This window comes from Dipteris shenzhenensis, chromosome 12 (assembly GCF_047967505.1).
Source record: "Dipteris shenzhenensis isolate YYH24624 ecotype China chromosome 12, Dip_SZ_1.0, whole genome shotgun sequence".
Classification (NCBI taxonomy): domain Eukaryota; kingdom Viridiplantae; phylum Streptophyta; class Polypodiopsida; order Gleicheniales; family Dipteridaceae; genus Dipteris; species Dipteris shenzhenensis.
Window position 1 is genome coordinate 8,699,988 of NC_141607.1, and position 27,634 is coordinate 8,727,621.

At 46.3% G+C, this 27,634-nt stretch overlaps 1 protein-coding gene across 1 annotated transcript; it reads right to left on the minus strand.

Annotated features, from left to right (window-relative positions):
• LOC147895769 (putative metallophosphoesterase At3g03305) lies at window positions 1-27,634 on the minus strand. Its single transcript, XM_087382967.1, has 4 exons — window positions 27,348-27,634; window positions 27,014-27,255; window positions 961-2,571; window positions 1-778 (listed from the first exon to the last, which is right to left on the minus strand). Exons 1-4 carry the CDS (start codon window positions 27,601-27,603, stop codon window positions 656-658), a joined length of 2,232 nt encoding a protein of 743 aa, XP_087239093.1. The 5' UTR covers window positions 27,604-27,634; the 3' UTR covers window positions 1-655.

The following is a 27,634-nucleotide window of genomic DNA, read 5'->3' on the forward strand; positions in this document are numbered from 1 at the left end:
ATCATAAAGCTAAACCCAAAGGGAATTATATACACTAGTCATTTAACGTGTTACAGGAAAAATTTGTGGACGTGAATAATTGGTCAAGTAGTGTAACCCTTGATTATCAAATGTGGTGCCCTTCATGTCTCCTCTCTCCTACACTCACTCACACCTGCTCTCTCGTTCTTTTAAGAATGGTTTTCCTCTGAGTATCTTCAGATCTATTGGGTTGGCCCTTGATGGCCTTGGCACATGCTCGGCAAATTTACTGTTCCATGGGCTCTATATCATTGCACTCCTTGCCATTTGGAAGTTAACCCCCCCCCTTTTTGTTTCCTTCCTCGTCCTTCCACCCCACACCCTTCCCCTCTCTCTAATGGGAGTATTGAGTATTCCATTACATTTCATCCGCATATTTGCTTGGCATTATCCATAAAGCACATACTTGCGAAGCATTGAACTCAAGGCCATTGTTAGGGTCGAGAATCTATTTGATAATGATGGATACTGTTTGGAATTTGAGACTTGATAATCGCTCACTTTTATCCTCCATTGGTAGTATGTCTCTTATCTAAATTGGTATTAATATAGTGTATTATTCATACCCTGTATAATGAAATGGCAATCTTCATGCCACATGCCTTCCACTCCTGCTCCTGGCCGCATTTAGTATCTATTGATTCACGCTTGAAGTCTGAATGATAGCAGCTATAAGGAGGATCGGCACAGGCCATGCAAATCCTGGAGAAAGGAAGAAGGCCCTGAAACCATAGGCACCCACAATGGCCCATGTTTGCTGCCCACAAGTAGCAGAGTCAATAGAATTTCACTATACACATGATAATATTGCTGAGGAGTCCAAACAGACAAACCAAAATATTGTAATGCTTACTAAGGAGCTATGTGTGTTCTTGCACAAACCGTCAACAATGCATTACTCAATGCTTCAGAAATGTATGGTGTAACGTAACGACTCACCTGACCATGAAGCCAAGTAACTCCGAGGCAAGACACTAGCAGAACCTTCCTTATCCACCTGTTGCAGAGCTTGCAAGACAGATGATGCTTTTTGTCCAAGACCTGATGTTTAGGTATCCGCAAATCCTCTTGATTTTTCAATTCCCTGCCGTTATCATCAATAGCAATGGATCCCTTCTTAGGTGTCCCATTGACGTGGCTGCCCAAAGCTGCAGGTTTTGCAGTGTCCTGTTCCTTTTGCATAACTCTATTGATGATATTAGATGCATGAAGCTGGACTAATGATTTTTCAGCTGACAAAGCAACCACCAGCAGAAAAAGAGGAACTATCACCTGATAAACATAAGGAAGCACAACAACCATCACATCAGGTACTCCAAGACCCGACTGCAAACCTGAAGCCCCTTCTATTTCTACTGTCCAGCCCCAGATAGACATGTAGCCTGTCGGATAACCATCCGCAAGGCCTTGACCCCAGAACCATGGCAGAAACATCAAATACAAAACTAAGAAAAGCTGCAACCACCATACAGTGAGGTTTCCAAAGCTCAGTAAAACCCTAAAAACATCCTGAAGCACATCAAGTGTCGACATAGAGTTTCTCCTGAATAATAAAAATTCCAAATCCTTGTGGCTCCCTTTTCTCACCAGATAGAGGCAGTACAGCTTTGATATGATAAGTAAAATCAGGAGGCTGCAAAGGGCCAACCATAACAAAGGATGATAGAATGCATCCCATGTAATACCCATCACAAAGAACTCCATCCAGGTCCACTTTAGCGTAGCCATTTTACCATTGACAGAAAAGGGTCTCATTTCACTTACTGTCTGCTTACCTAAAGCATCCACTACAGCAATTTGTAATAAGTAACGTGTTGGAGACAGGTCCACAAATTCACTAATATTCCAAGCCGCAACAAAATATTGACCTCTATCACTTGCCTCTGAAGAGCACTGCATCTCGAGCTCCTTCATGGGAATGAGTGGCTCAACTACTGAATCATATATTCTTGCTTTTACTGAGATGATGGGTTGATGTGAGAAGACGAGTGCCTTCACTTTATCCTGAATAGGGGATAATGGCATCATCCTCTGCATCTTACGAGAATCAAGAGGATATGTTGCAAGCACAAAGGTCTGTAAATCCAAATTATTACCAGTAGATGCACTCAGATGCAGATCAAGATCCAGAAATGATGTATGCCCCTCGTCGATGGCAAGGATCCGCATTATTTGATTTTCCTTCCAGTCTCCCATTTCCCATTCCCAGAATTCTCCTGGTTCTCCTGAGGACCTATGAAGATGATGCTTAAAGAGGTTCCTCCCAAACTTACAGTGCAAATGCCCACACAGATAGGCAGAAATATTATGTTTCGCAAAAGTATTCTCCGGCCGATTGGCTTTCTCACTTCTTGCAATAAAAGAAGTTGGAAAATGGCCATACACTATCTTGGTGACTTTGTCTGATTGACTGCCATCCCACTGACTCAATTCACTGTCCAGCATCTCAAGGCTGCTATCTTTTGCATGTCCAAACAAATTAGAAGGCCCACGAAGCCCAATATCCATAGAGTCATCGATTCCCACAAATAAGTGCTTCCAGCTTCCATTCTACAAAACTTTCAATGAAAACAATAAGCTTACCAAAAGTTCTCTACTGAGAGAAACTTTTAAAGAAAGGAAAGTAAAGATACCATATTATATTATACGCAAAGACGAGGAACAATATTAAATATGATGCCTTGATCAACTCATACCTCAAGGTTGTTAGAAACATGGTGTGAATGAGTGAGAGAGAGAGAGAGAGAGAGAGAGAGAGAGAGAGAGAGAAGGAATGGTAGACAAATGTAGAATCCATGAAGACTTTCATTCATTCATCATCATTATCATTATCAAATAAGACAATTGAAGTACAAGCCTTTTATAGGCTACACACTCACACACTTGCACCAAGTGCATATGGGATAAGTCCCACACTGACATGTGGCACTCACACATAACTCACACAATGACTAGTACTATATTTGCTAGTACTACATGTTAGAATTTACCCAACAGAGGGTACACACAGCGGAAGACTTATAGTAATGCCCAGGAGCTCACACAGTGTGCCTGTGGGGTGTGGAATCACAAACTTCTTAACTTGTGTGCATAAAATAGATGTGCACACTCATCAATAGACAATGAACCAGCCAGATAGAGAAACCACCAAAATAATATATTTCTGTCCAAAACTATGGACACAATACAAAAGAGATAGATCCAGAGTCCCACCAATGGTGTGGTCCTCTGATCTTACCACAAGGTCCTTCTCCTATCTACCAGTTATCTCTAGACTCGAGCCCGCGTGCTCCACCTCGAGCGTCTGTAGACTTTCCGTCTAGATCCCTTCCACCTTGCTGTCTTTGCACCAGCCTAGGTAGGTCTGCAGCTCTTTAGCCCACTTGTCTCCTTCTGGATAGAGGCCCACACGTGGCTGACCTGCTGCTCCTTCTGCTCCCTGAACTGCTGCCCCAAGTGATAATCAAATGAGGGCTGGAGGCCCTCCTTTTATAGGCCCCAAGGGGGCTGACAAAAAACCAACCAGCCTGCAGCAAATTGGCCGACCAGTCTGTGGCTGGTCCAGCCCTATAAGGGCTCACAACCCGGGGCCTTTTGGGCCCACACTTCTAGGGCCTTGGCCTTCTTATCAAGGCAAGGGCCCAGCCTATGTAAAGGCAGGTCCCTGCCTCATGGCAGCCTCTTTTGCTACTCCACCAGGCCTCATACAGCCCCGTATAGCTTTGTACCCTGCTCTGTACACATGCTGATGTCAGTGCCACCTGTCCTAGGTCTGCACAGCCTTGTACCCTGCTCCGTACACTTGCTGATGTCAGCACCACCTGTGCGCCTCTATCCGGGGCCTGTTCCAGCACGTACAAACAGCCCTTGAAGCGCCTCTGACAGGTTGCTGTGCTGCCCACATGACAGCTCATGTGCTGCCCATGTGGCAGCCCCTTATGGCTGTCCTTTCCCTGTGAGGTGCTGCCCATGTGGCAGCCCCCTCCCTTACCTTTTCTTTTGGGCACATACCCTAGGTCTCCCTCCCCCATGCTCTCCTCATATGGGGGCTTATAGATGGGGAGGTGACCTTTCCAACACATCACATCAACACACTCTTTGGCTATGATATCTCCAACAAAGGTCACCAAAACTCTAATCAATGGACAAATAATAAAAATTGATCTGCAGACCCAGTTTCTATGCAATAACATGATGGAAGAGCTACATTTCTAACAGTGCCTTGACTCACACTTGCTACTTCTTGTACTTCTCTTTGGATCTTATTGCTTTTTTCTTGGGTCAAAGAAAAGAAGCGTCTAGTAGAAAAATCTTGAAAAGCTGACACAGATCAGCAATCCATGGGACGCTTAACCAATCAGAAAAGACAGCTGGCTTCACAGGATCCAAGCTCAATGTCTAGAGAATCTCAGAAAATAGGTGACAACCACCAAGGTGGAGGCTATACAATGAGCCGATTCCTCAATAATCTAAAAAGTGCCCGCAGGCCATTCCTTGCCGAAGTGCTCCCCCATTTGGGCAGTCTTCCTAGACCCTCCGTACCTTGCTTCCAAGTGGCTCACAAGATATAGATGATATCATGCCATATGTTGATGAGGCTGACAGGCTGCGTCCACTGTCCCCCATCGCTAAACTGGAACATATGCCCACATATTCCAAGCAGTGATGCTGGCAACCATCTTCCAAAGTCCATTCTCTGGACAGAACTCAGGTCTCTCTCTAGGGAAGGACCGAGTATTGAATGTCCAGGTGGGTGACACACAGTCCATCTATCCTCAAGGATGGAGAGACAATCTCGATGGAGAAACGCAAAACTGTTGACACAGTGCCGAGAGCTCAACTCATTAGATGTCTGCAAGAGCTGGGGTATGATCAGGAGATCATTTTGGGCAGCCATGGCACTTCATGGAGAGCCTCGATTAGGGCTTGGACAGGTGCAAGGTGGACAAAGGAAATTATGAGTGCTATTCGGGTCAAACAAGGTTGTCCACTATCACCAACCTTGTTCGGCCTCTAGATAGACGACAAGCTTGAGACTTCCTTGTTCGGCCTCTATATAGACGATGACTTGAGACTTTCATTGGGACTCTAGGGGAGGCTGGCTGCTCTCTTGGATGCACTCTATATCTTTTGTGAGACACATGACTTGAAGGTCAACCTTGGTAAAACCAACGTCATGAACTTCAATACATCCCGAGCAGCCATGCACAAAGCGCACTTCGCACTAGATGAGTTACCGGTGGAAGTGGTTGCTGTGAGAAGTGCAGCGAAAATGAACTGAAGAGAGAGAGAGAGAGAGCACGCCTCACACACACCACACTGAGAGGGAGGGGAGAGGGAAAACAGAGAAAACTGCAAGTGCATCTCAGGGAAAACCCCCAGAACTGCAGGGTTTCAACCTCTACTGTATAGATGCGCTGTATAGATGCGCAAGAGTGGTACAATAGGTGCTCAACTGCTGCACCCTGAGTGTGGAAGTCCTGCTCCACACACCTGCTCCAAGTGATGCAAAACAAGGAGAAAGGGGGGCCTATATATAGGCAACTAGTCGGCTGTTATGGAAGAGGGCTGACCCCCTGATGTAGGGCTGACCAGCCTAGTTGGGTCGACCCACCACTAGGGCTTCCCACATCCCTATAAAGGGGGCTCACCCCCAGCCTATGGGGGGCTGCAACCAGCCAAGGTGGCCGACCTGTACGTCGGCCCACCCCCTGCTCCACAGCCCTCCTATAGGGCCCATAAGAGGTGCCTATAAGGACAGACCCGTGGCAGCACAACAGGACAGATTTGCCCATACAACCCCGCACCACTCCCGGGAACCTCCATGGCCATCGTGGCAATGCATGGACCAACAAAGGGCACTGGATAGCTACACAGTCCTACTCTCACGGGGGCAGCGGGCACACGCACAAAACGGGCCCTCACTCATCTACACTAGCCTCACCTCACTGAGCAAGCACACCCACAAGCAGGTCCCTTTCTCTCTAGGTAACATCAGGAGATGTTGACCTCTAACACCCCCTCTCAGCTCCTGGATGGAATAGAGACGCCAAGGAGCTGGGTGTGCCACTGGAACAACTGGAGGAATCCATCGTGTGATGCTCGTTGAAGACCACCACAGGGACCATCGAAAAAGCCCCCTCTTGGTGCGAACCACCTCAGCATGATCACTAGAAACCTGGAACTGTTGCTCCCAAGCCACAGGTGCTAGGGACACTCCTCTGGTCTGGTAATGGTACACAGGGTCATTTGGTACAACAATCCAACTGCTGGTACCGGTACATGACTCCAACAGAAGGTATTGGAACAATAATCCAACTGATACTGCCACCGGAGCAAGGTCTAATTCCCTGCATTGGCACCTCTATCACAGAGCTAGATAGCCCACTCTCAAGTCCAAACTAGAACACGATCGTCATAGAAGAACTTAAGTGCTCCAATGACAACAGGTATATAACAACTCACAAGGATCAATCAACTGTGTCTGAATTCCCGCACTGGCAATCTACTAACCCATCCGGATCTACTCCCTTCCTGTTGTACCTCATCGGCAGGTCCTGCTGTGCCACAAACAAGCAAGCAATCCTCCAGTTGGATCCGGAAGCCTACTGGCAGCACCTTCCCGGAGTATATGTCATCGCGGTAGTAACACTATTGGCCAACAGGATACTAGATCCATCAACATTCCTTTGGAGCCACTGCCGCCAATAATGGCCATTCTGGCAATGGCGGTTACACGTGTGGGATGCCTTGAGAGCTCCTTGTTCCTCAGCTGTCAATTGCTTTCTACCTTTCTTCTCGCCTGCCAAAGCCTCAGGCTGACTCTCATAGGTACGATCGACAAAGCACTCCTCCTAGTCAAGCATCATTGGGACCAATTCCTCCTAGGTTAACTCATTCATCCTACCACTGGTGATCAAGGACGAATAGAAGGCCACGTACTGAGAGGATAACTGGGACAAGAGAGTTATGGCCATGTCCTCGGACGATATTTGCTTCTCTGCCTAGAGGATCTCTTGCTAAAATTCCTGTAACTTGTTGATGTGGTCCCACATCCATGAAGACTTCTTGGCATCCAACAACCGCATCTCGACTTCCAGGGAAACCCTCTTCATGGGAGAGGTTTGATTATACATGGATGCCAAATGCTCCCATATACTCTTGGCCATTGTCATGTGCTTCACGTGATTAATCACCTGAGGAGTATAGTTAGGAAAATGAATGATCTTACCCTTGCATTGACACAATCCCAAAGCTGAGACAGAGTGTCGGCCTCCTTTTGCGCCAGGATGCCAAGGTCCTATGCAAGGGAATTTTGTCGGGCTACACCGATCAGGATCAAATCTGCCAAATCATATGACTGTAACACAAACTCCATCATCAGCCCATCCATTTGCCGGTCCACAGAGAATGTGAGCAACACTGGAATTTTGTCTTGTTCTCTGCCATCTCGGACAAAGTGGCCATGTCGAAGTAAAGAGGAAGCTGAACTGAAAGAGGAAGGTGGATGGGAGAAGAGAACAGAAGGTTGAAGAAAGGAGAGGGCTGCAGAAGAGGATGAAGGGGTTGACAGCCCAATGTACCTTCACATCACGCTATCCGTCCCTCGGTAACACCACTGATATGAAAACACCCTTCAAAATCACCCTTTGCTGGACACCGCAGGGGAAAACCTCTACTGTATAGATGCACAAGAGCGGTACAATAGGTGCTCGACTGCCGCACCCTAACTGTGGAATTCCTGCTTCACACACCTGCTCCAACAAAGCAAGGAGAAAGGGGGGCCTATATATAGGCAGCTAGTCAGTTGATATGGAAGAAGTGTTAGAAAATAGGAGGGAATCAATCACTCAATCCTCCACCCAAGATCTCTCCACCTCTCACACACTCAACTCAGATAGATGATCACAGATGCAACAAACACACACTCAGAAATATAGACGGAGAGAGAGAGAGAGTATATTCATCCACCGGATGGTGGGCAGAAAATGGCTCCAAGGGAGCAATACAAAACTCAGCAGGGTGCTGGAAAACAATGATGAACTCTCTCTCAGAAACTACTCCACAATTGAGTGCAGAACACAGCCTTGGAGAGGGGCTTTCAGTTTCGCATTGGATGCTGGAGTGAATGGAGAAGTGGGCCTTTTATAGGCACTGCCCAGGCCCCTTTAGATGACCGACCAACAAGGTCGGTACCCTATTTGGTGGCCGACCACATGGGCCCCATTAAACCGCCCAAGGTTGGCCCTGGTCGGTGGCCCTGGTTGGGCCGACTTGGCCTGCCACAGGCCCCTATATAAGGGTGCCCTGTGCAGCCACTCTGCGCTGCTGCAGGAGCCTCCACGTGAGGCCTAAAGCCCCTATATACCTACTGTTGCAGACAGCAACCAGCCTGTGTGCTGGTCGCCTATTTCTGCCATGCTGTCCTCCCTCTGTTTCTGGCCTGAGTCTCTCTCCCAGCCCTCCTACCTCTCACTGCCCCTTGTCCCCTCAAATCGGGGGCTCACAGGTGGGCACAGTGAGAATCTAACACCCCCCCTCAATGTCACAACTGTGGGCCAATCCCCATACATCTGATGAGGTGCTCCATCTGTTCTTGAGGGAGTGCCTTCGTGAAGAGGTCGGACAAGTTGTCGGCGGTCGGGCAGTACATGAGCTCGATCACGTCGTCGATGATGAGCTCTCGAACAAAGTGGTAATGAACTTCAATGTGCTTGGTCCGCGCATGGTGCACTGGATTCTTGGCAATGGCTATGCAACTCTGATTGTCGCACATCAGCACTGTTGCGCTCTCCTGACACACGTCCACCCAACAAAGATACATTGTCTGCTACGGGAATCAAGCTTGGTCCTGTCTTCCTTGTGCACATGCATGTACCCATGCGTTAGAACCAAAAATGCGAAGATGAGTGATAGAGGGCTTCTTACCATAAAATACTTCATATGGAGTCTTGTCCTTGACGGCCTTTGTCTTGGTACTGTTGAGAATGTGTATTGCTGTATTTACAACTTCACTTCAATAGGCTTTAGAAAGGTTCCTCCCTCGTAACATAGCAAGCCCTGTCTCCGTGGTTATTATGTGCTTCCTCTCGGCTATCCCATTCTAATGAGATGTATGTGCTGTGGTGAGTTGTCGCTTAATCCCATGCTTGCGAAAAAATGTGTTGAACTCATTTGAGGTGAATTCTACCCCCCTGTCTGTACGGAACGTCTTGACATCCTCCCCTGTCTCCTTTTCAACTCTGGCCTTCCAGTCCTTGAACTTCTCGAAGACCTCTGACTTTTTAGCCAAACAATACACCCAGGTCATTCTACTAAAATCATCCACAAAGAGAAGTGAGTACCTGGATCCTGCCCATGATGCTGTAGACATTGGGCCACAAATGTCGGCATGAACCAACTCAAGTGGTTTGCTGGCCCGAAACGAGACCTCTTGTGGGAACTTGTCCCTGTGCTGCTTGCCTTCTAGACAAGCCCTACAGACACCATCCTTGCATGTAATGGGTGGAAGTCCATCCACCATCTTAAGTCTTTCTGTTAGACATGTGCTTTGAAGCACCGCTGTCAACATACCAACCCTCTTTTCCTTCACTGACTGCATACGTTGAACAATGTTCACTGATTAAAAACAAATGTCCAGTCGTCACATTGGCAGAATCATTCTTAGGCTCTTCTTTGTTCCTGGCTTCTCTCTTCCCCTTCTGATCCGCCTTCTTCTTTCGGCATTCTTTGGCCGAGTGGCCAAGCTTTTCACAATAAAAACACTTCATTTTCTTCTTTCAGTCAGCGTCCTCTGACTTCTTGAACTCTTTTGACTTGCCTTTTCCAAGCTTGTCTTTGGCCACTAATGCCTTCTCGTCCGTTTGCATAAAGAGTTTCTCTCGAGACTCCTCCTGAAGCAGGAGTGGGCCAAGCTCCTCAAAGGTGATTAGCTTAGTCCGTTGACCCGCAGTGACCGTAGTCACAAAACTTTTGAAACTCCATGGCAACTTGTGGAGTGTGAGCAACGCCAATTGACTCGAGTCCACCTTCTGACCAACCGCTGCGAGCTGGTCCCGCACGACTTTCACCTTTGTCAAATAGTCATGCACACTATCACCCTCATTCATATCAAGATTATAAAGTTGATGCTGAAGAGTAATGATACAGGTTGTATTACAGCTCCTTCAGTATGGCCCACGCCTCTGAAGACGTCTCTGCCAATTGGATATGAGGAATCACAGCATCTGCTGTTGTGTCAATTAGCATTGCTAAGGCTTGAGCATCCCTCTCCTCCCATGCACTGAGTTCATCCGCATCTGCTTCAAATAGAACATCACCTCTTTTGTCCACAATGTCCTCTAGCTTCATCTCGGTCCCAATCACTATCTTCCATAGCTTCCGTGCCACCAGATTGCTTCGGATCTTGACTTTCCAGATTGGATAGTTTGTCCCAGCAAGCTTTCCAACTTCACCAAAATTGGGAATGAATGAAGAAGGAAGATGACTGGAGGAGGAGGAAGGACGAGCAGTGGGTGTAGAGGCTTCTGAATGCTGATCCATCTCAGCGAATAGCAAACTGAAAAACTGAAGCAAAAAAGATGTACTGACCTCCCGTGCTAGCCTGAGCTGAAAACAGAATTGCCTTTCTGCCAAGGGACTCCTTCCTTCAGAGAGTGCTTTCATGAAGAAAAGTTGAGAGCCTATGGCTCTGATACCATGTTAGAAAATAGGAGGGAATGAATCACTCAATCCTCCACCCAAGATCTCTCCACCTCTCACACACTCAACTCAGATAGATGATCACAAATGCAACAAACACACACTCAGAAATATAGATGCAGAGACAGAGAGTATATTCATCCACCGGAAGGTGGGCACAAATGGCTCCAAGGGAGCAATACAAAACTCAGCAGAGTGCTGGAAAACAATGATGAACTCTCTCTCAGAAACTGCTCCAGATCTGAGTGCAGAACACTGCCTTGGAGAGGGGCTTTCAAAATTCAGTTTCGCACTGGATGCTGGAGTGAATGGAGAAGTGGGCCTTTTATAGGCACTGCCCAGGCCCCTTTAGATGACCGACCAGCAGAGTCGGTACTCTGTCTGGTGGCCGACCACATGGGCCCCATTAAACCGCCCAGGGTTGGCCCTGGTCGGTGGCCCTGGTTGGGCCGACTTGGCCTGCCACAGGCCCCTGTATAAGGGTGCCCTGTGCAGCCAGTCTGCGCTGCTGCAGGAGCCTCCACGTGAGCCCTAAAGCCCCTATATACCTGCTGTTGCAGACAGCGACCAGCCCGTGTGCTGGTCGCCTATTTCTGCCATGCTGTCCTCCCTCTGTTTCTGGCCTGAGTCTCTCTCCCAACCCTCCTACCTCTCACTGCCCCTTGTCCCCTCAAATCGGGGGCTCACAAATGGGCACGGTGAGATAACAAGAAGGCCAACCCCCTAATGTAGGGCTGACCAGCCTAGGTGTCGACCCACCACTAGGCCTGCCCACATCCTTATAAAGGGGGCTCACCCCCAGCCTATGGGGGCCTGCAACCAGCCAAGGTGGCTGACCTATAGGTTGGCCTACCCCCTACTCCACAGCCCTCATATAGGGCCCATAAGAGGTGCCTATAAGGGCAGACCCGTGGCAGCACAAGAGGGCAGATCTGCCCATACAACCCCGCAACCTCCATGGCCATCATGGCAATGCATGGACCAACAAAGGGCACTGGATAGCTACACAGTCCTCCTCTCATGGGGGCCGCGGGCACATGCACAACACACGCCCTCCCTCATCTACACTCGCCTCACTCACTGGGTGGGCACACCCACAAGCAGGGCCCTCTCTCTTTAGGTGACATCGGGAAATGTTGACCTCTAACAATTGCATCTGGCCCGATCTTCACAATGCAACTGACATTGCAAGCATGATTCAGCAAGGGATAAACCGCCCTTGCTAGACTTGAGTGACAGTGCTCTTAGTCTCAATTCCAAGATCCCCAGACCAAGACTCTTCGATTCGACTCTTTGGTCCAACTAGCAGGTATGTATGGAAGCCCTTGTTGGGGGACCAAACCTATCAAAGATAGATTGGGTTCGAGTCGAGAGGCTTCACGATCTCATGCTTTCAAGGATGATCCCTAGTAAGCATTAGTTCTAGCTGAGTTTGGAGCATCCCCACTACAGCTTGATGCAGCGTTCTAGGTTTACCGCATCAAGGAGTATGGATCTTGTACTATGGGCCGACACAGGCTACCATGGTTGGCCCTATCCTCATCCATGGCTTTGGCAGCTGAGAGTGACCAGAGGTGTTGGTATGCACATCCATGCAGGTGATTTGAGAGCCTAGGGTTCCACATGGACAGATTACCCCCCTTCTAGTATAGCTTTGAGGCCCCTTTCATCCCGCTCAGGTATCACGAGGTGAACCATGGACCTCTTATAGCTACACACATTCAGGACCTCGTTGGCATCCCACAAGCTTCTTGTGAAGCTCAGCTTTTACAGAGACCATTGCTTGCTGATTTCAGTAGAGAGCTTAATTGATCCACCCAAGTACGCACGGATCTATTTCCCCCGTGTATCGATTGGGCAGTTCTGCATTTCATCACACCGACTTTACACTGAGAGTGGACGGGTGAGGTTCTCTCGACACTCCGGAGGTGAAGGGCAAACTCAGCCGGAACAAAGGCTAGCACTAATCAAAAAGTAGTCCACATTCTCTTCATTCAAGCTACGATTGCTTGTGAATACTATGCGATTTCATTTTTGTCTCTCCCAAACAAGCATCCAAGCCAAAAATGCTTAAACCATCTAGCTGATAGGGCAACGCACCACTTAAGATAGAAAGAATTTATCACAATATCAGCAAAAGCATATATCTAGATGAACCCAAGAACATGCCCAAACTCACCCTCTAAAATTACAACCCATACTGCAGATTCAATCTCATGATAGTCACTCATAAGGTTGAGAACCATAAACTCCATCAAGCATAGCAGGGACTAGCTACTATGACATCCCCACTGACATCATTAGCACCCAACATTGGGTGTAGACCATAATATAAACATATGCTCTCACACCTACAAATCCACACACCCACACATACTTGAGCATCCATTTATACAAAGGTCTTCACCCACACACGCGAGCATCCATTTATACAAAGGTCTTTGTACTGAGTTTCCGTCGGCACAGCAAAGGTGAAGGGCAAACTCAGCTGTGACAATAGCTAGCACTAAAGGAGAAGGCTAATCAAAGAATGACTATGTACTACTCACTCCCAAGCGCATTCAATGCAAGACATGGCATCAACTTATCAGGGGTTCCTCTTCAATGGCGTTATCTTGACCATAACTTGGCTAGCTGATGAAGATATGCATGTAGCACTACCCTGACATATTACAACAGTATTTTCAGCATTGGACATAAGTCATTCTCCACCGATACACCTTTTTCACCAAGGTGTTCATTTGAGTGGGAGGGGATGTCAGAATCTATGACATATTCTTGTCCTAAAACCTTATGGATGGTTGGATGAATGGTAAATTGTGAAAGGGTATGCCCTTTCGACGAGTCATTTCACTTTTTTTTTTGTAATACTTTATATTACTGCGTGGGAAACCTCAAAAAGAGGTGAAAACCCACCATGAAGTACAAAAAAGAAAGTACAAAAACACATGTCTTGAAGAGAGCTAACAAAAACCAAAAACAAAGGAGGAAAATATGAATTTACACCCCTCCAGGTAGCGACATAAAGACAATATCCGCCAAAGTGATCCCCTGTTGTAACAGAAAAGCATGGACGAGTCAATTCACATGAGGCACAACCCTTCACAACAGCTACAATGAAGAGCTACAACTATTCCAAAGACACACATATTTATGAAGAGGACACATTTATTTATAACGTTCTAACGAAGCTCTCATCAAGGGTGCACCCTTCACAAGAGGTACACACCTCTTCATGCGTGCACTTTTGGAGCGCACACTTTTTCATGTGGGGCTCGTCACCCTCTATAAGAGAGGTCTCTTGTATGGATAAGACACTTTGATACTCCTGACAGCTGAGCAACATAGATATTCCTGTTCTCTGCTATCATTTAAGTCTCCTTTCTGATCCTCAGCTCATTCATAATGTTAGGTTACTAGGATTTCCTCTAGCTACCCTCCGAACATTCCTAGCTTATCCATACTAGAAAATCGATTGTATTCCTCATGGTCTCGCATCATCATCTATTTAAATACCAAGAATTTTGCCCATAATCGATATCTGTGAAACTGGTTTATATAGGGCTTTAATTCTTTTCTTTCGTTCAGGACTGCTTCATTTTCAGTAGAGGCCAACTCACCAATTTCAAAGGCAATTTGAGAGGTGGAGGCCAAGTCACCAATTTGAGAGGTACCACCATGTGGCTCTTGATCTTGACCTTCCATCCACTTTGCCATTGTCGCCATAGTAGGGTAATGGAATCTAGGAAACCATTGCCTCTTGAACAACTAAAAATAAGGCTAACAGATAGATCACTTTGGTACCCTCACCTGTTTAAATCATACTTATCCGTGTCTAAGTCACAAAGGCGGTATTCCTCCAGATTCTGAGCAGATTAATCCTTTTGACTTTGAATGGGACATGCTATCTAGGCCAAGCCCAAACCAATATGCGCAACAGAAAATATGCAAATCTACTAGATTTCACACTTGATCTAGACCCTACAGTAACCTACTCAATGTATGCACACAAGCATGAGTAAACATGCAAAGATCTAACTGCTAAGATGAGGAGTGTAAAGAACTCCGCAGGAAGCTTCGCCTTGAGACACAGGAGAAGTCTCCCCTCCTCATTGAGACCAAGATATGCAGCGAGGGGCTTTTTTGAGATCATCATGGCTGATGAGGAGCACCGTCAGGCTTTGTTGGAGCACTCTCCTCTCTTCTATGGCCAACAGATGGTCCATGTCCTGCCCTAGTCTCCCACTCGGTATTATCAGGCATTGATTCGGCATCGTTGCCCTGTTTGGATAGAAGTTGTGGATTTTCCTCAATGCTTGTCTTCTCTTCTACCTAAAATTGCAGCTTCCCTCGGTAAGGTGGTATGTCCACCGCAACCCAATGGAAATTCGAATCGCTTTTGCATTTTGTGGGATACAGATCATCCCACTCCAGCTTCATATTCGGTTACTGTAAATAATGTTTCCATGGGGAGTGCCTTTTACAAGCTCAAGTGGGGGCTATTTGCAGGTGCTTGCTTTGAATGCAAGCAATTTGGGCACATGGCTTCACAATGCCCTTCCCGAGCTCCACGGATGCCAGTGCAAGCTGAAATGGTTCAGCCTTTGAATAAGAATTCAAATGCCTCTTCTGTGGTAAAAAACAAAGGGGTCAAACAGTTTTTCTCTATTCAAGACAAAGGCAAAGCCCCGGCTGTCTCAAATGGTAATGCTTCTTTTCCTGTGCCTTTGTCCTCTCCACCTCAGGGGAAGGGGGGAAATTTTTTGACTAATGAATGGCAAACTCCTCGCAAAGTGATCTCCCCCAAGCGACCTTTGCCTTCTCGGACTTGGAGTGGTGCATCCTCTCATGGGAAAACACCTGCTGAAAACTCTGGTGTTGGCTTTGACCTGGGCTGCTGTGACTGCAAATCGGACCTTGTTTCCTGAAGAAGAAGTTGCTGCACTTTTGTCCTCTCCTCAGGCTGATGCTTCATCCCAAGGCAGAGGCCCGGACACTGAGGTGGAAATGCAGACGTAAACAGCCCGTTAGTTGCTGTACATACATGTCCCATAACTGTAAATATGCTTGATCATCTGAAGTGTGTTACTCTCAATGTACAGGGAATGTGTGATGGTCGCAAATGGAAACTGGTCTGGATGTATATCAGGCAATTGCAGCCTGATATAGTTGCTTTGCAAGAGCATAATCAGCATATGTATGCTGGTCAGATAGGCCATTTTGCTGGTTATGATATCTTCTATGTTGGAGAGCAGTCCTTTTTTGGTGTGGCTTTTTTGGTAAAGCACAACCTTCAACCTGTTGTGGCTCTCAATGATCACCATGGTAGATGGATTATTGTTCAATGCCTTGTTCAGGGGGAAATTTTTGAATTTGCATCGGTTTATGCCTCCCAATCTTCTCGTGATAGAGCTTTGATCTGGGCTGCCATGCATACTTATCCATGGCGACAACATGCCTTCATTTGTGGTGACTTTAATAATGCCCCTCAATCAGGTGACAACACCTCAGGCCACACTCATATGTTGGCTTTTGAAACACACGCATGGTCTGATTTTTTACTTCAGTTGCGCCAGGTTGATCTCTGGAAGGAATTACAGCCCAAGCTTCCGGGCTATACCTTTCAGCATAATGCTCAATCTTCTTATCGGGCACGCTTGGACAGATGGTATCAGATTGATCCACAACATTGTGATGCCTTTACTTGTCAAATTTGGGTTGATCATGCTTTCACACATTCGGATCATACTCCTCTTTGGTTGAGGCTTTCCTTATATGAATTTCCCACTCACAGATTGCCTTGCCGAAGGCTTTTGCTGATTAATAATAGTTATCTGGAGTATATATATATACCTTTGTAAGACTAGAATAAGTCCAATCATACAAATTTAGAATTTTTGTTGTTCTAAAGATAAAAAATCTACAAAGAAAATAAAAGAGAAAATGAAAGAGAAGAAAAAAGAGGTAAACAAAAACTTTTATGAAAAACAAAAGGAAGACATACTTAGCAAGCAAAGCAACACTTATGTCGTCATCAGTGCCCAAGCATAAGCAGCTATACTGGGTTTCTAAAGACCCGCGGAGTCTCTTGGGCAAACCCAGTGCTTACTAAAATACGTTAAATAAACAAAAGAGAATGAAAACAAGAAATAAAGAAGTAGAAGTAGAAGTAGAAGAAATAAAGAAGAAACGAAGCAGGTGACTTAAGCAAAAATAAACAAGCAAGTCAAGAAATAAAAACATAAATAGTTATCTGGAGTATGCTGACTTCAAAGCCTTGGTCTCTGATGCTATTCAGCCTCTCTCTCGTCAGATACACATTGGTTTGGATTATGCCTGGCAGGCTTTCGTTGCTCGGATGCAAGCAGTTATTCGAGACTATGGCAAATCCTATATGCAAGCCACAAGGAAGACAGTAGCACATGCCAAATTTTGTCAGAGTTTGACTGAGCTTGCTCATCCTCGCCCTTTGTCTTCAAAGGAAAGCATGCTCTTATGTTAGGCTCAATTCTCTCTTCAATCCAATGATCACAGAAAGCTTGCTAAATGGGAAACTCGATCCAAACAACCGGCATTTTTGGATAAAGGCTGCTCTTCCAAGCAATTTTTTAAGAGTTTACACTACAAAAGACAGGCTGCCAATATCTGTCGGATCCGGATGCCTGATGGCTCTTAGTCAACATCTCGTTCAGAGCTTGCTGATTTATGTGTGCAGCACTTCTCCACTCATTTCGGGCATGTGGATACTCTTTCTCCTCGGGTTGTGTCTGCACGTCAGCTTCTTTGCGACATATTCATCCAATTCTGTTTGATGCTCAGGCTTTGGAACTTGAACATCCCTTCACTGAAAGGGAATTGTCTGATGCACTGAGATCCTGTGGCAGATGGAAATCTCCAGGATGGGATGGTCTCACTGTTGAATTCTTTCTTGCATTCTGGGATCTTCCTAAATTCACCTTGCTGCAAATGGTAAATACAGCATGGCAAAATCAGCAAATGCCTATGTCATGGAAAAAGGGTCTTCTCAAGCTGATTCCAAAAAAGCAGCTATGTGATTCACTTGGTGATTGGAGGCCAATCACGCTCATGCCAGTCATTTACAAGATTATTACCAAAATGGTGGTTGATCGGATTAAAGGTTATTTGCATGATGGATTGCATCCCTCCCAAAATGGCTTTGTTCCACGTCGCCATATCACAGATAACATTGCCAATGCTTATATTAGGATTGAATGCCAAATACACGCAGCAGGATGTTCTACTCTTGCAGGTAGATATTGCAAAAGCCTTTGACACAGTTCAATGGGATTTCATCTTGCAAACTATGCGAGCTTTGGGGTGTGGACAAAAAATGCAGCAGGTTATTTACTGGCTTTACAGAGATAGCAATGCGGCTTACATTCTTTATGGGGATATCTCTGATGAGTGGACTCTTCGTTGTTCGGTCCGCCAAGGATGCCCTCTCAGTGCTTTACTGTATGCCATTGCTACTCATCCTATGCTGCAATATATTGATCATCTTGTGGCTACAGGATCACTTCATGGCTTGGAATTGGATGCTAATCGCAGCATGGTTGCTCAAGCTTATGCTGATGATTCTTTCTTTACCCCAACGAATACGCCCCATGATCTTGGTGCCTTGATGCAGGCCCTCTCTGTTTATGGTTTGGCAGCTGGTCTTCATGTTAATTTTCAGAAGTCTAAGCTGCTCCCTTTGCATTCCAAAGACTTGCATAGTCTATTATGGCCCGGGGATATCATTCCACCCACTCAGTTTGTTTGTCATCTTGGTTACCCTTTGGGGTGGGAACTCACTCGCCGACAACAAACTAATTGGGTTTTGGCTAAGCTTTGGAAACTGGCAACCTGGCCTTTGCACGTTTGTGTCACGATCTGTGACGTATTCCTTTCTCTATTTCTAGACTTATGGATGGTTTGATGAATGGAAACTTGTGGAAGGGTATGCCCTTTCGACGGGACACTTGCCCTTTCGACGGGATACTTCCTAATGAGGCACAACCCTTCACAAGAGACACTCTATTGAAGAGACATTTTTATTGTAATGTACCCTCTCATCAAGGGTCACACCCTTCACAAGGGGTACACACCTCTTCATGCACATACACTTTGGAGTACACACCTTTTCATGTGTGACTCTTCACTCTCTATATAAGAGAGGCCCAATTGTATGGATGACAACTACATCTACCCTACAGACATTCAAGCAATACAATTATTCCTTGTTCTCTGCTATTTCAGTCTCCTTTCTGTTCCTTAGCACATTTCTAAATATAGTAAATCTAGGATTTCTTACAGTGGTATCAGAGCAAAATTCGCTCCTGCCTGTAGGAAATGCCCCCCACCTTCTAGCGCCGATCTGATACATCTTTTCCGCTAGAAGGATATCCGTGCACATTGTGCATGGAAGAGATGGAGAGGATGAGCGTAAAAATTTTTAGCGCCAACCCTGCCTAAAGTCATCTATGGCCTCTCCATCTCCCACACATCATGAGTTGATGTGAATGGACACGACAAAAATCGTGTCTTTTCAGGTGCTTGGGCTGTCCCAAAACCAAGGGACGCACCTTTTCCACCATCGGACACACCTTTTGATGAAGAGTTTCGACTCCTCACTCAAGGGACACACCCCATCGTGGACAAAAGGACACACCTATTCATGTAAGGACACCCCTTTTAAAAACAGGGACACACCCCTTCATGGGTGCACCTATTCCAAGGGTCACACCCCTTCGAATAGGCACACCTTTTAGACACCAAGCACCTATAAAAGGGTACCTAGAGGGGTAAAAAGGGAAAAAAAAAATAAACCCAGCCCCTACCCTTAGGTTTACCCTAGCTACCCTAGGGTTGACTAAACCCACTAACCATTTTAGGCAGCCCCAACGAAAAGAGGCGCACCTTCTTATTCCGTACGGCCTGCACCGTACAGATCTCCCCGCAGCAGCAGCCGCCTCAGCCCGTGGACCGTACGGATCTGAACGCCAGCCCCTGCGCAGCCCTAGCCTCGCCAGCACGCCAGCATTCCTGCGCAACCCTAGCCTCGCCAGCACGCCAGCCCCCTGCGCAGTCATTTGCCTCGCCAGCACGCAGCCCCTCCCTGCGCAGTCATTTGCTTTGCCAGCCAAGCCAGCCTAACTGCGCAGCCCTGCATCGCCATTGCGGCCCTGGTTACCTGCTATTTCCCTGCCAGCTTGCAGCGTGAAATCCGTGACAGCCCTGCCTTATCTGCGAAGTCCAGCCCTGGGAACTGCAACCAGTTTTTCGCCATTGACAGCCTGCAGCCCCCCCCCTTGTTTCGCCATTTTTTCCTGCCAAATCAGCACCACTTGCAGCCTCCTCGCGCGATGAAGACCGCCTGTTAACAGCCAAGACCAGACAAGCCTCGATCCGCTCCTCGCAAACCACTGCAACATGGATCTCCGGACAGCGATTTGCAGCCTTCTTCTACGCAACAATTTGGCAGATTAAATTATTGCCAGGTGGAGTCTTTCCAATCTGCTTTTAAGGATTCTCTTGCCATTAACAAATTACAGCAAATGAAAGAATCTCCCTTAAAGCATGGAAACCCCTGGTAATTCACCCGGCATTTCAAGGACACCTCAGGCATCATCTACCACACAATATCGTGTTCAAATTGCGCAACCAGCCCATTTCGGAGCTTTTGCATCTTAGGTCTTCTGTGTCACGTGCCCTCCTAGTGATTTGGACCACATCCTCTACCTTCTGCGTGAGGCACCTCAGTTACATTACTTCCTCAGCACAGTACAGGTTGTGTTCCACGAGACACGAAGATATCCTGAACCCGATATTCCTCAAGAGTTTGCTGTCCATTTTTGGAGAGAGTTTTACCCCTCACCTTCAGCATCTCCAGGGTACTCTCCACCTCCTTCAGCTCCCAGATATCCTCCTCTACAGGTTGTACCTTCTCCAAGACAGTATTTACACTCCGAAGGCACTCCTTCTCCTGGATATCCTCCACTTCCGACAGCAGCTTCTTATCCCTTCTCAGATCCGTGGACTCTACTACCTACTCCTGTCCTCTCACAAGCAGTAACACCACTTTCGGCATCACCAGTGTTACCTCAGACAGGACCTCCTTTACCAGATTTCCACGGGTGGTTCCATCCTACCTCACCTGCCCCCTCCAACATGAGCAACCTCAGGGAGCAGCCCGAATCCTCTTCCAGGAATGGTACAAACTAGAGTGCAAGTTCGCGCTTTTCTCACAGGGATCTCCAATATGTCGCAACGCTCGCGTGAAGCCTCTCCAGAGATCAAAGAATCAAGTCCAAAAAAGACCCCTGAAGTCAACGTACAAGGCGAATCAATATTGCAACTTCAAATATCCCAGCTTCAGGACAGCATCTCCGACTTGGTCCAGACAGTTCAACAACTTCAAGATTCTCGAAGTACTACACATACAGAGGATGACGTGACGCAACCAGACGACTATGTGGATTCATTCCCACCAGAGATAGAAAACATTGAACTACGTGCCCTCTACCGTTTACTTCAAGCTTCTAAAACTAAAAGACTTGACATCAAACTTCCGGAAGCCTACACTGGTCAACGCAATCACCGAACAGTTGACCAATGGCTCGCAAAAATGCGCATGTATTTTGACACTGTTGACCTCACTGAAGGCAAAAAGATCGCCTTGGCAGCCTCCCTCCTCACGGATATAGCTTTTCTATGGTGGCAAAGACGCTTAAAGGACGGTAAAAGTGTGTTAACATGGGAACGTTTTGAACACGTGCTCCGTAAGCAGTTTATACCTGCCAATGCGGACTTCCAAGCACGTTCAAAACTCCGACAGTTGGAGCAAACGGGTTCCCTGTCTTCCTACATCTCTCAGTTCACCACATTGGTGCTGGAGATTGATGGTTTAACTGAGGATGATCGCCTTCATGCTTTCATCTCAGGCCTAAATCCCTCGTTACGCATTGATGTCCTTAAAACAAACATCACAACCACAGATGGCGCTATTGCTTACGCAGAGCGCATTACAAATTTCCAAAACACAGGGAAGCAGAGTGCTAACCGCACACAGAACTCTCCTCTGGCCAAAGGTGCTCGCTCTCAAGATAACACTAGGTTTCGAAAAAACTTCGGTAATCAAGGTCAGCGACAGTCTCAAGATCCCCAGAAGCCTCAGAAATCATTTGCTGGATTCCAACAGAAGCACTCCTCCAAGGATCGCGCCTCTTCTTCTTCACAAGTCATTACTGACATCCCCAACATAAAGGTGCGGCCACTTACAAGAAGAACAACTCCAGCACAAAAGGACTTCGTACCATCTGTACAGGCGACCATAGATGGTTCAATTGTCCCAAGCGACCAAAGCAAAATTTCAATATGGAACCTAGCACTTCCCAAACAGAAGATGCTACCCTAGCACAAGACAAGAAAGGCAAAGCTGTTCGAATGGCGAATACCATCCACTTGAGCCTTGCCAGCAACCCCGAACCTTCCCTGGCCACTCAAGTACTTTGTGTTCAAGGATCGATTCGTGGAACAATGGTCACTATCGTCATCGACAGTGGCTGCTCTCATAACTTCCTAGCCACTTCTATTGACCACCAGTCCTAGTCTCATGGACTATCAGATTGAACTCGCAAATGGAACAACTTTCTTGTGCAACACCAGGATCAAAAACTTGTCTTTTCGCATCCAACATTATACGGACAAGTTGAACTTCGACATCATGCCTCTTTCTCGGTACGATGTCATACTTGGACAACAGTGGCTCTACGACTATGATCCATCAATCACTTCTCACAGCCATACTATCCACTTTGTCCACCAAGGAAAACTTATTGAGCTAACTGGTTCTAGGGACTCTCCTTCAACCCCAGTTGCCTCTGCCCTACAAGTAAAGAAGTGGGTTCATAAACGTCAAGTAAAGACTTCACTTCTGTTGGTTACAACAGTAGAGGAGACACCAACAAAGGATCCTCCTGAATACCTCAACCAACCTTTTTTCCAGCCTTACCTGGATATTTTTCCACAGGAATTGCCAAAGCAGTTACCACCTCGACGACCAGTGGATCACCCAATCGAACTTATTCCCAGCAGTAATCCACCGTCGAAACCTCCTTATCGGGTTTCTTACACTCAAAATGAAGAAATCCAAAGACAGGTCACCGAACTACTTGACAAAGGTCACATTCGGCCCAGTCGCAGCCCTTTCGGATCTCCTGTCCTACTTATGGAAAAAAAGAATAAGTCAATGCGCCTCTGCATCGACTACCGAGCCCTCAACAAGCTCACTATCAAAAACAAGTATCCATTGCCTCGCATCGATGACCTCTTCGATCAACTTCTACACGCAACACAATTCTCAAAGATTGATCTTCGTTCAGGTTATCATCAAATTCGCATACGAGAAGGCGATGAGTACAAGACAGCTTTTCGAACAAAGTATGGACACTATGAATGTTTGGTCATGCCTTTTGGGTTAAACAATGCCCCGGCCACATTCATGACATTAATGAACGACATCTTCAGGCCTTTCCTCGATAAGTTCGTCATCGTTTACCTCGATGACATCCTTGTTTTCAGCAGATCCCTACATGAGCACAAACAACATCTTCACCAAGTTTTTGAAGTTCTCCATGCAAATTCTCTCTACATCAACATTGAGAAGAGTGAGTTCTTCAAGACCCAACTCGATTATTTGGGACATGTTATTTCCGCTCAAGGCATCTCTGTGGATCCCAAGAAGGTCGAGGTAATCCGAAACTGGCCTACTCCTAAGAATGTTCATGATGTCCGCTCTTTTCTCGGATTGGCAAACTTCTACCATACAAAGGTCTATCAGTTTTCCGAAATCGCAGCTCCTATGTCCGAATTATTGAAAAGCACAGCAGTTTTTCAGTGGCTTCCCGAAATAGAGTATAGTTTCCAACAACTCAAGCAAGCACTCACTACCACACCAGTTATGGCTATTGCTGACCCAAACCTTCCGTTTGAGGTCATGACCGACGCTTCCGACATCGCTACAGGAGCAGTCTTGATGCAAGAAGGCAGAGTTATTGCTTTTGACAACCATAAACATTCTGATATCCAAACCCGATATCCGGTTTATGATAAGGAGTTTCTTGCCATTGTACATGCTTATCGCTCTTGGAAACATTATCTCATGGGAGCCGACTCTATGGTCAAGACAGACCATCACTCTTTAAAGTATATCTTTACTCAGCCAGTCATGAGCGCTCGAGATCTGGACGACTCCGATGCTACTTGGCAGTCTAAAGAAGACTTACAGCAGTACCCTGACATTTTACAGCAGTATTTTCAGAATTTACCGTGATATTTTCTACATCAGTTCATTATCTCCACCAGGGTCTTCTTTTGAGTGGGAGGGGATGTCACGATCTGTGACGTATTCCTTTCTCTATTTCTAGACTTATGGATGGTTTGATGAATGGACACTTGTGGAAGGGTATGCCCTTTCGACGGGACACTTGCCCTTTCGACGAGTACTTCCTAATGAGGCACAACCCTTCACAAGAGACACTCTATTGAAGAGACATTTCTATTGTAATGTACCCTCTCATCAAGGGTCACACCCTTCACAAGGGGTACACACCTCTTCATGCACATACACTTTGGAGTACACACCTTTAAATGTGTGACTCTTCACTCTCTATATAAGAGAGGCCCAATTGTATGGATGACAACTACATCTACCCTACAGACATTCAAGCAATACAATTATTCCTTGTTCTCTGCTATTTCAGTCTCCTTTCTGTTCCTTAGCACATTTCTAAATATAGTAAATCTAGGATTTCTTACAGTTTGTCTTCGAATAGTGCAGTCCATCCTTGTGGCATATATTCAATTTTACTTGCCATTGATCATGTTCACTAAGGTAGATCTTACATCTTTCATGTCTGTTTTTATGGAAATCTTCTGGTGATCCAAACATGGCAGAAAAAGTCTCAGGCTGCTTTCGATGCATCACATTTGTTCTCCCAAGATGCATGGTGGATTGAACATCACGGATATTCATGTGCATATTCTTGCCCACAGGGGAAAAATGTTGCTGCAATTTCTACAAGGTGATCAACCTTGGGCTCTTATGATTAGGACTCTGGTCACTCATATCAGTGTTTCTACATTTGGTCATTGGCAACTCGATCACTGGGATTTCTTTTTTGGCTGCACTAATGGCACTTTGCCTGGCTGCTCTTTTGTCTCCTGCTTGCTTCTTGACTGGCATATTCTTTCTCATTTGGAATGGAATGGATGGCAATCTTTGCTTGGGAATTCTTTGAGAGTTGAAAGCATTCACTGGTCGAAAGTCTTTCAGCCTCCCTTGGCTTTACAAGAACCTCGACGTTCCTACTTTGTCTCGTTTAAAGGCATCACCTTGGTTGCTGATGTTACAGATGATGCTGGTACTGTGCTCTCCTTTTCTCTAGCAGCCACTACATATGGATTGGGCTCTCATTATCGTCCTTTGTGGCGACAAATTACTTCTATGCTTTCGCCTTTTGTTTCGATTCCTCCTTTGGAACTCCAGGACCGGCTGGAAGATTGGACTTTGACTTCTCCAGTATCCTCTTCTCGTCCTTTGAGGCTATCTCAAATTACTGTACCTGCATTGTAGAAAATCCTTTTGCCTCAACCTTGGGTTTCATAGAGGTGTGATTCTCTTTGGCAAATGCATCGCCCAGCCAAGTGGTGGAGGAAAAGATTACAGCAACTTTGGGCCTATAAAGTACTGCTTCGGCAACAGGTTTTCGTTTGGTGAGTTCTTTTGGTAGTGTTTCCATCTGGACAGCTATTAGCTCATCGACACATTGCTCCTGCACTTTGCCACACATGTTCTGCTTCTTCGGAGACTGTGCCTCACTTGTTTTGGCATTGTCCGTGCTCTCGTGAGTTTTTTGATATATTTCGACAACGCCTGCGAGCAAGATTCCCATCTGTTCCGTTTGGGAAGTTCTTCTAGCTATTTGGGTTTCATCCATCCAGACCGGAGTTTCATCTTTTCTTCGTTTGGGTTCGCTACTGGGCACTATGGACTTTATGGACATATAGGAATTGTAAAGTCTTTGATGATCCTACTTTCTCTTTGTTTGGTTTTTTAGGCGTTCTCTGCAGCAATCTTTCTTTGATTGCGTGCAGACCCGCTGCATAGATCATGAGGTCTTTTTGGCATATGCTGAAATTTTCAGTTGATGTAATTGTAGCACCTTATTTTGAGGTTGCTACTCATATAATATAATCAATCAAAGATTTCACAAAAAAAAAAAGTGAACTCCATATGAGGAGGACAAGGGTCAGTAGTTCATAAGGGTTGATGAGGGTAGGTAGAGGGATTTAGAGCGGTTGGTTGTAGACCTCATTCAGAGGCTGTTTGCAGCAGTCCTAATCTTGGTCATTTCTGTGCAGGGTTACGTCAGGTGCATGCGACCAAATGCTCTGCTGAGAACAGTTCCACAGACCTGTTAGGTCAACTGACCACTCACCAGGTCGGGTTAGTCCTCACCAGGTCTGGTCTGGGTACAGGGTGGTTGGGTCTTCTACAGACCCAGTCAGCTGCTGGTTGGGTCAGATCTGACCCTGGTCAGCTGCCCTATTTAGGGCTCAGGTCGGCCTGAACCTGGCCAGTTCAGCCCTATATAAGGGCCTATTTGCTAGTGTATCCGGCATTTCACTCGAGCCCTTTATAGGAACCCAGGAGCCCATATCTCAGCATCAGTCTGCCCTTCCTTCATCAGTCATCTAACAGCTGTGTTTTGCCCAGCATCTGCTAGAAGTCTTGTGCTCATCCTGAGCTGTTAGTGTCCATGTCTGTGCACGAATAGACTGAGGTCATTTTGGCATTTTTTGTACTGTTTGGTTGGAGTTCCAGGAGAGTTCGCTTTTCTTTTCAGCTCTGAGCTGCATTTTTATCTCTGACACTACGACCCTTGCAAGGCACAGTGTCTTTCTGTACTCTTTGATGAGCCCGTTAGACACTTAGGTAACCGTGCCAACTAACAAGATCAAGCCTAGTATGTTTTCGATATGATTGCCCCTACGAAGGTACAACACCATCGCTGCACTTGTCATCCTGTAATTGTTCTAGTTCTCAGGTGGTGCAAATCACGCGCATGACATCATAGAAATATAGCAAAACCGCTCGGGCCTCAAGTAAAGCTGGAATAAATTTTCGTAGTACATTCCTGTTCGATTTGTCGCCATTGCAGTTTGCAAATATGTCCGAAACACACAAATCGGAAAAAGTTCAGAGTTGCAAGCCTTAAACTTGACTTACCAGCACTGTGACGCTCTGAATAGTGTCAGTACGGTTCCGCAGCGCACTGATACTGTATTTTGAAAAGTAATCCAAGTGACCACCCACTTCGGGCACGCCAAATTTGTCGTGATTGCCACGCATATCAAAGAAGACGTGAGGTGGCAATCCGCTTTGAGTAATGACTGTTTCGATCGCTTCCTTGAATTGAACCCACTCCACTTCGTCCTGTCTCATGGTTGCACGATCCCTTGTTTTGCCATCTGCAAGAATATTCGTTCAACTCTATGCCGAACTTTTGCATTACCTAGCTCGTTGGAACTCAAAAGGCTAGCTACAGAAAAAGCCCACAAACCTGTGAGGTCGCCCGTAATAAGCACCAAAGCCGGATTGATGAGGGCAAGCAAAGGCCCCGCTAATTGTTTCAAGGAGTCAGACCTGTTAGTGTAATAAGAGCTGATGTGCAGGTCGGAGAGCTGCACAACCCATACAACACCAGCTGGACCATTAGGCAAATGGATAACTTCTCTGGCATGACACACACAGCAGAGCAAGGACAGAACAAGAAGTAAGTTCCAGGCCATGAATGATGAATAACCAAAGTGTATCATCCGAGACTCTCTTGTTTTTTTCGCATGGGTT

What these genes read in the sequence shown, in the direction of transcription:
- LOC147895769 (XM_087382967.1), bottom strand. Translation starts at nt 27,603, where the DNA reads ATGATACACTTTGGTTATTCATCATTCATGGCCTGGAACTTACTTCTT. An exon ending in TATTACGGGCGACCTCACAG is followed by an intron (nt 27,256 to 27,347) that starts GTTTGTGGGCTT and finishes ATATTCTTGCAG; the next exon opens with ATGGCAAAACAAGGGATCGT. An exon ending in TTACTTGGCTTCATGGTCAG is followed by an intron (nt 779 to 960) that starts GTGAGTCGTTAC and finishes ACTTGTGGGCAG; the next exon opens with CAAACATGGGCCATTGTGGG.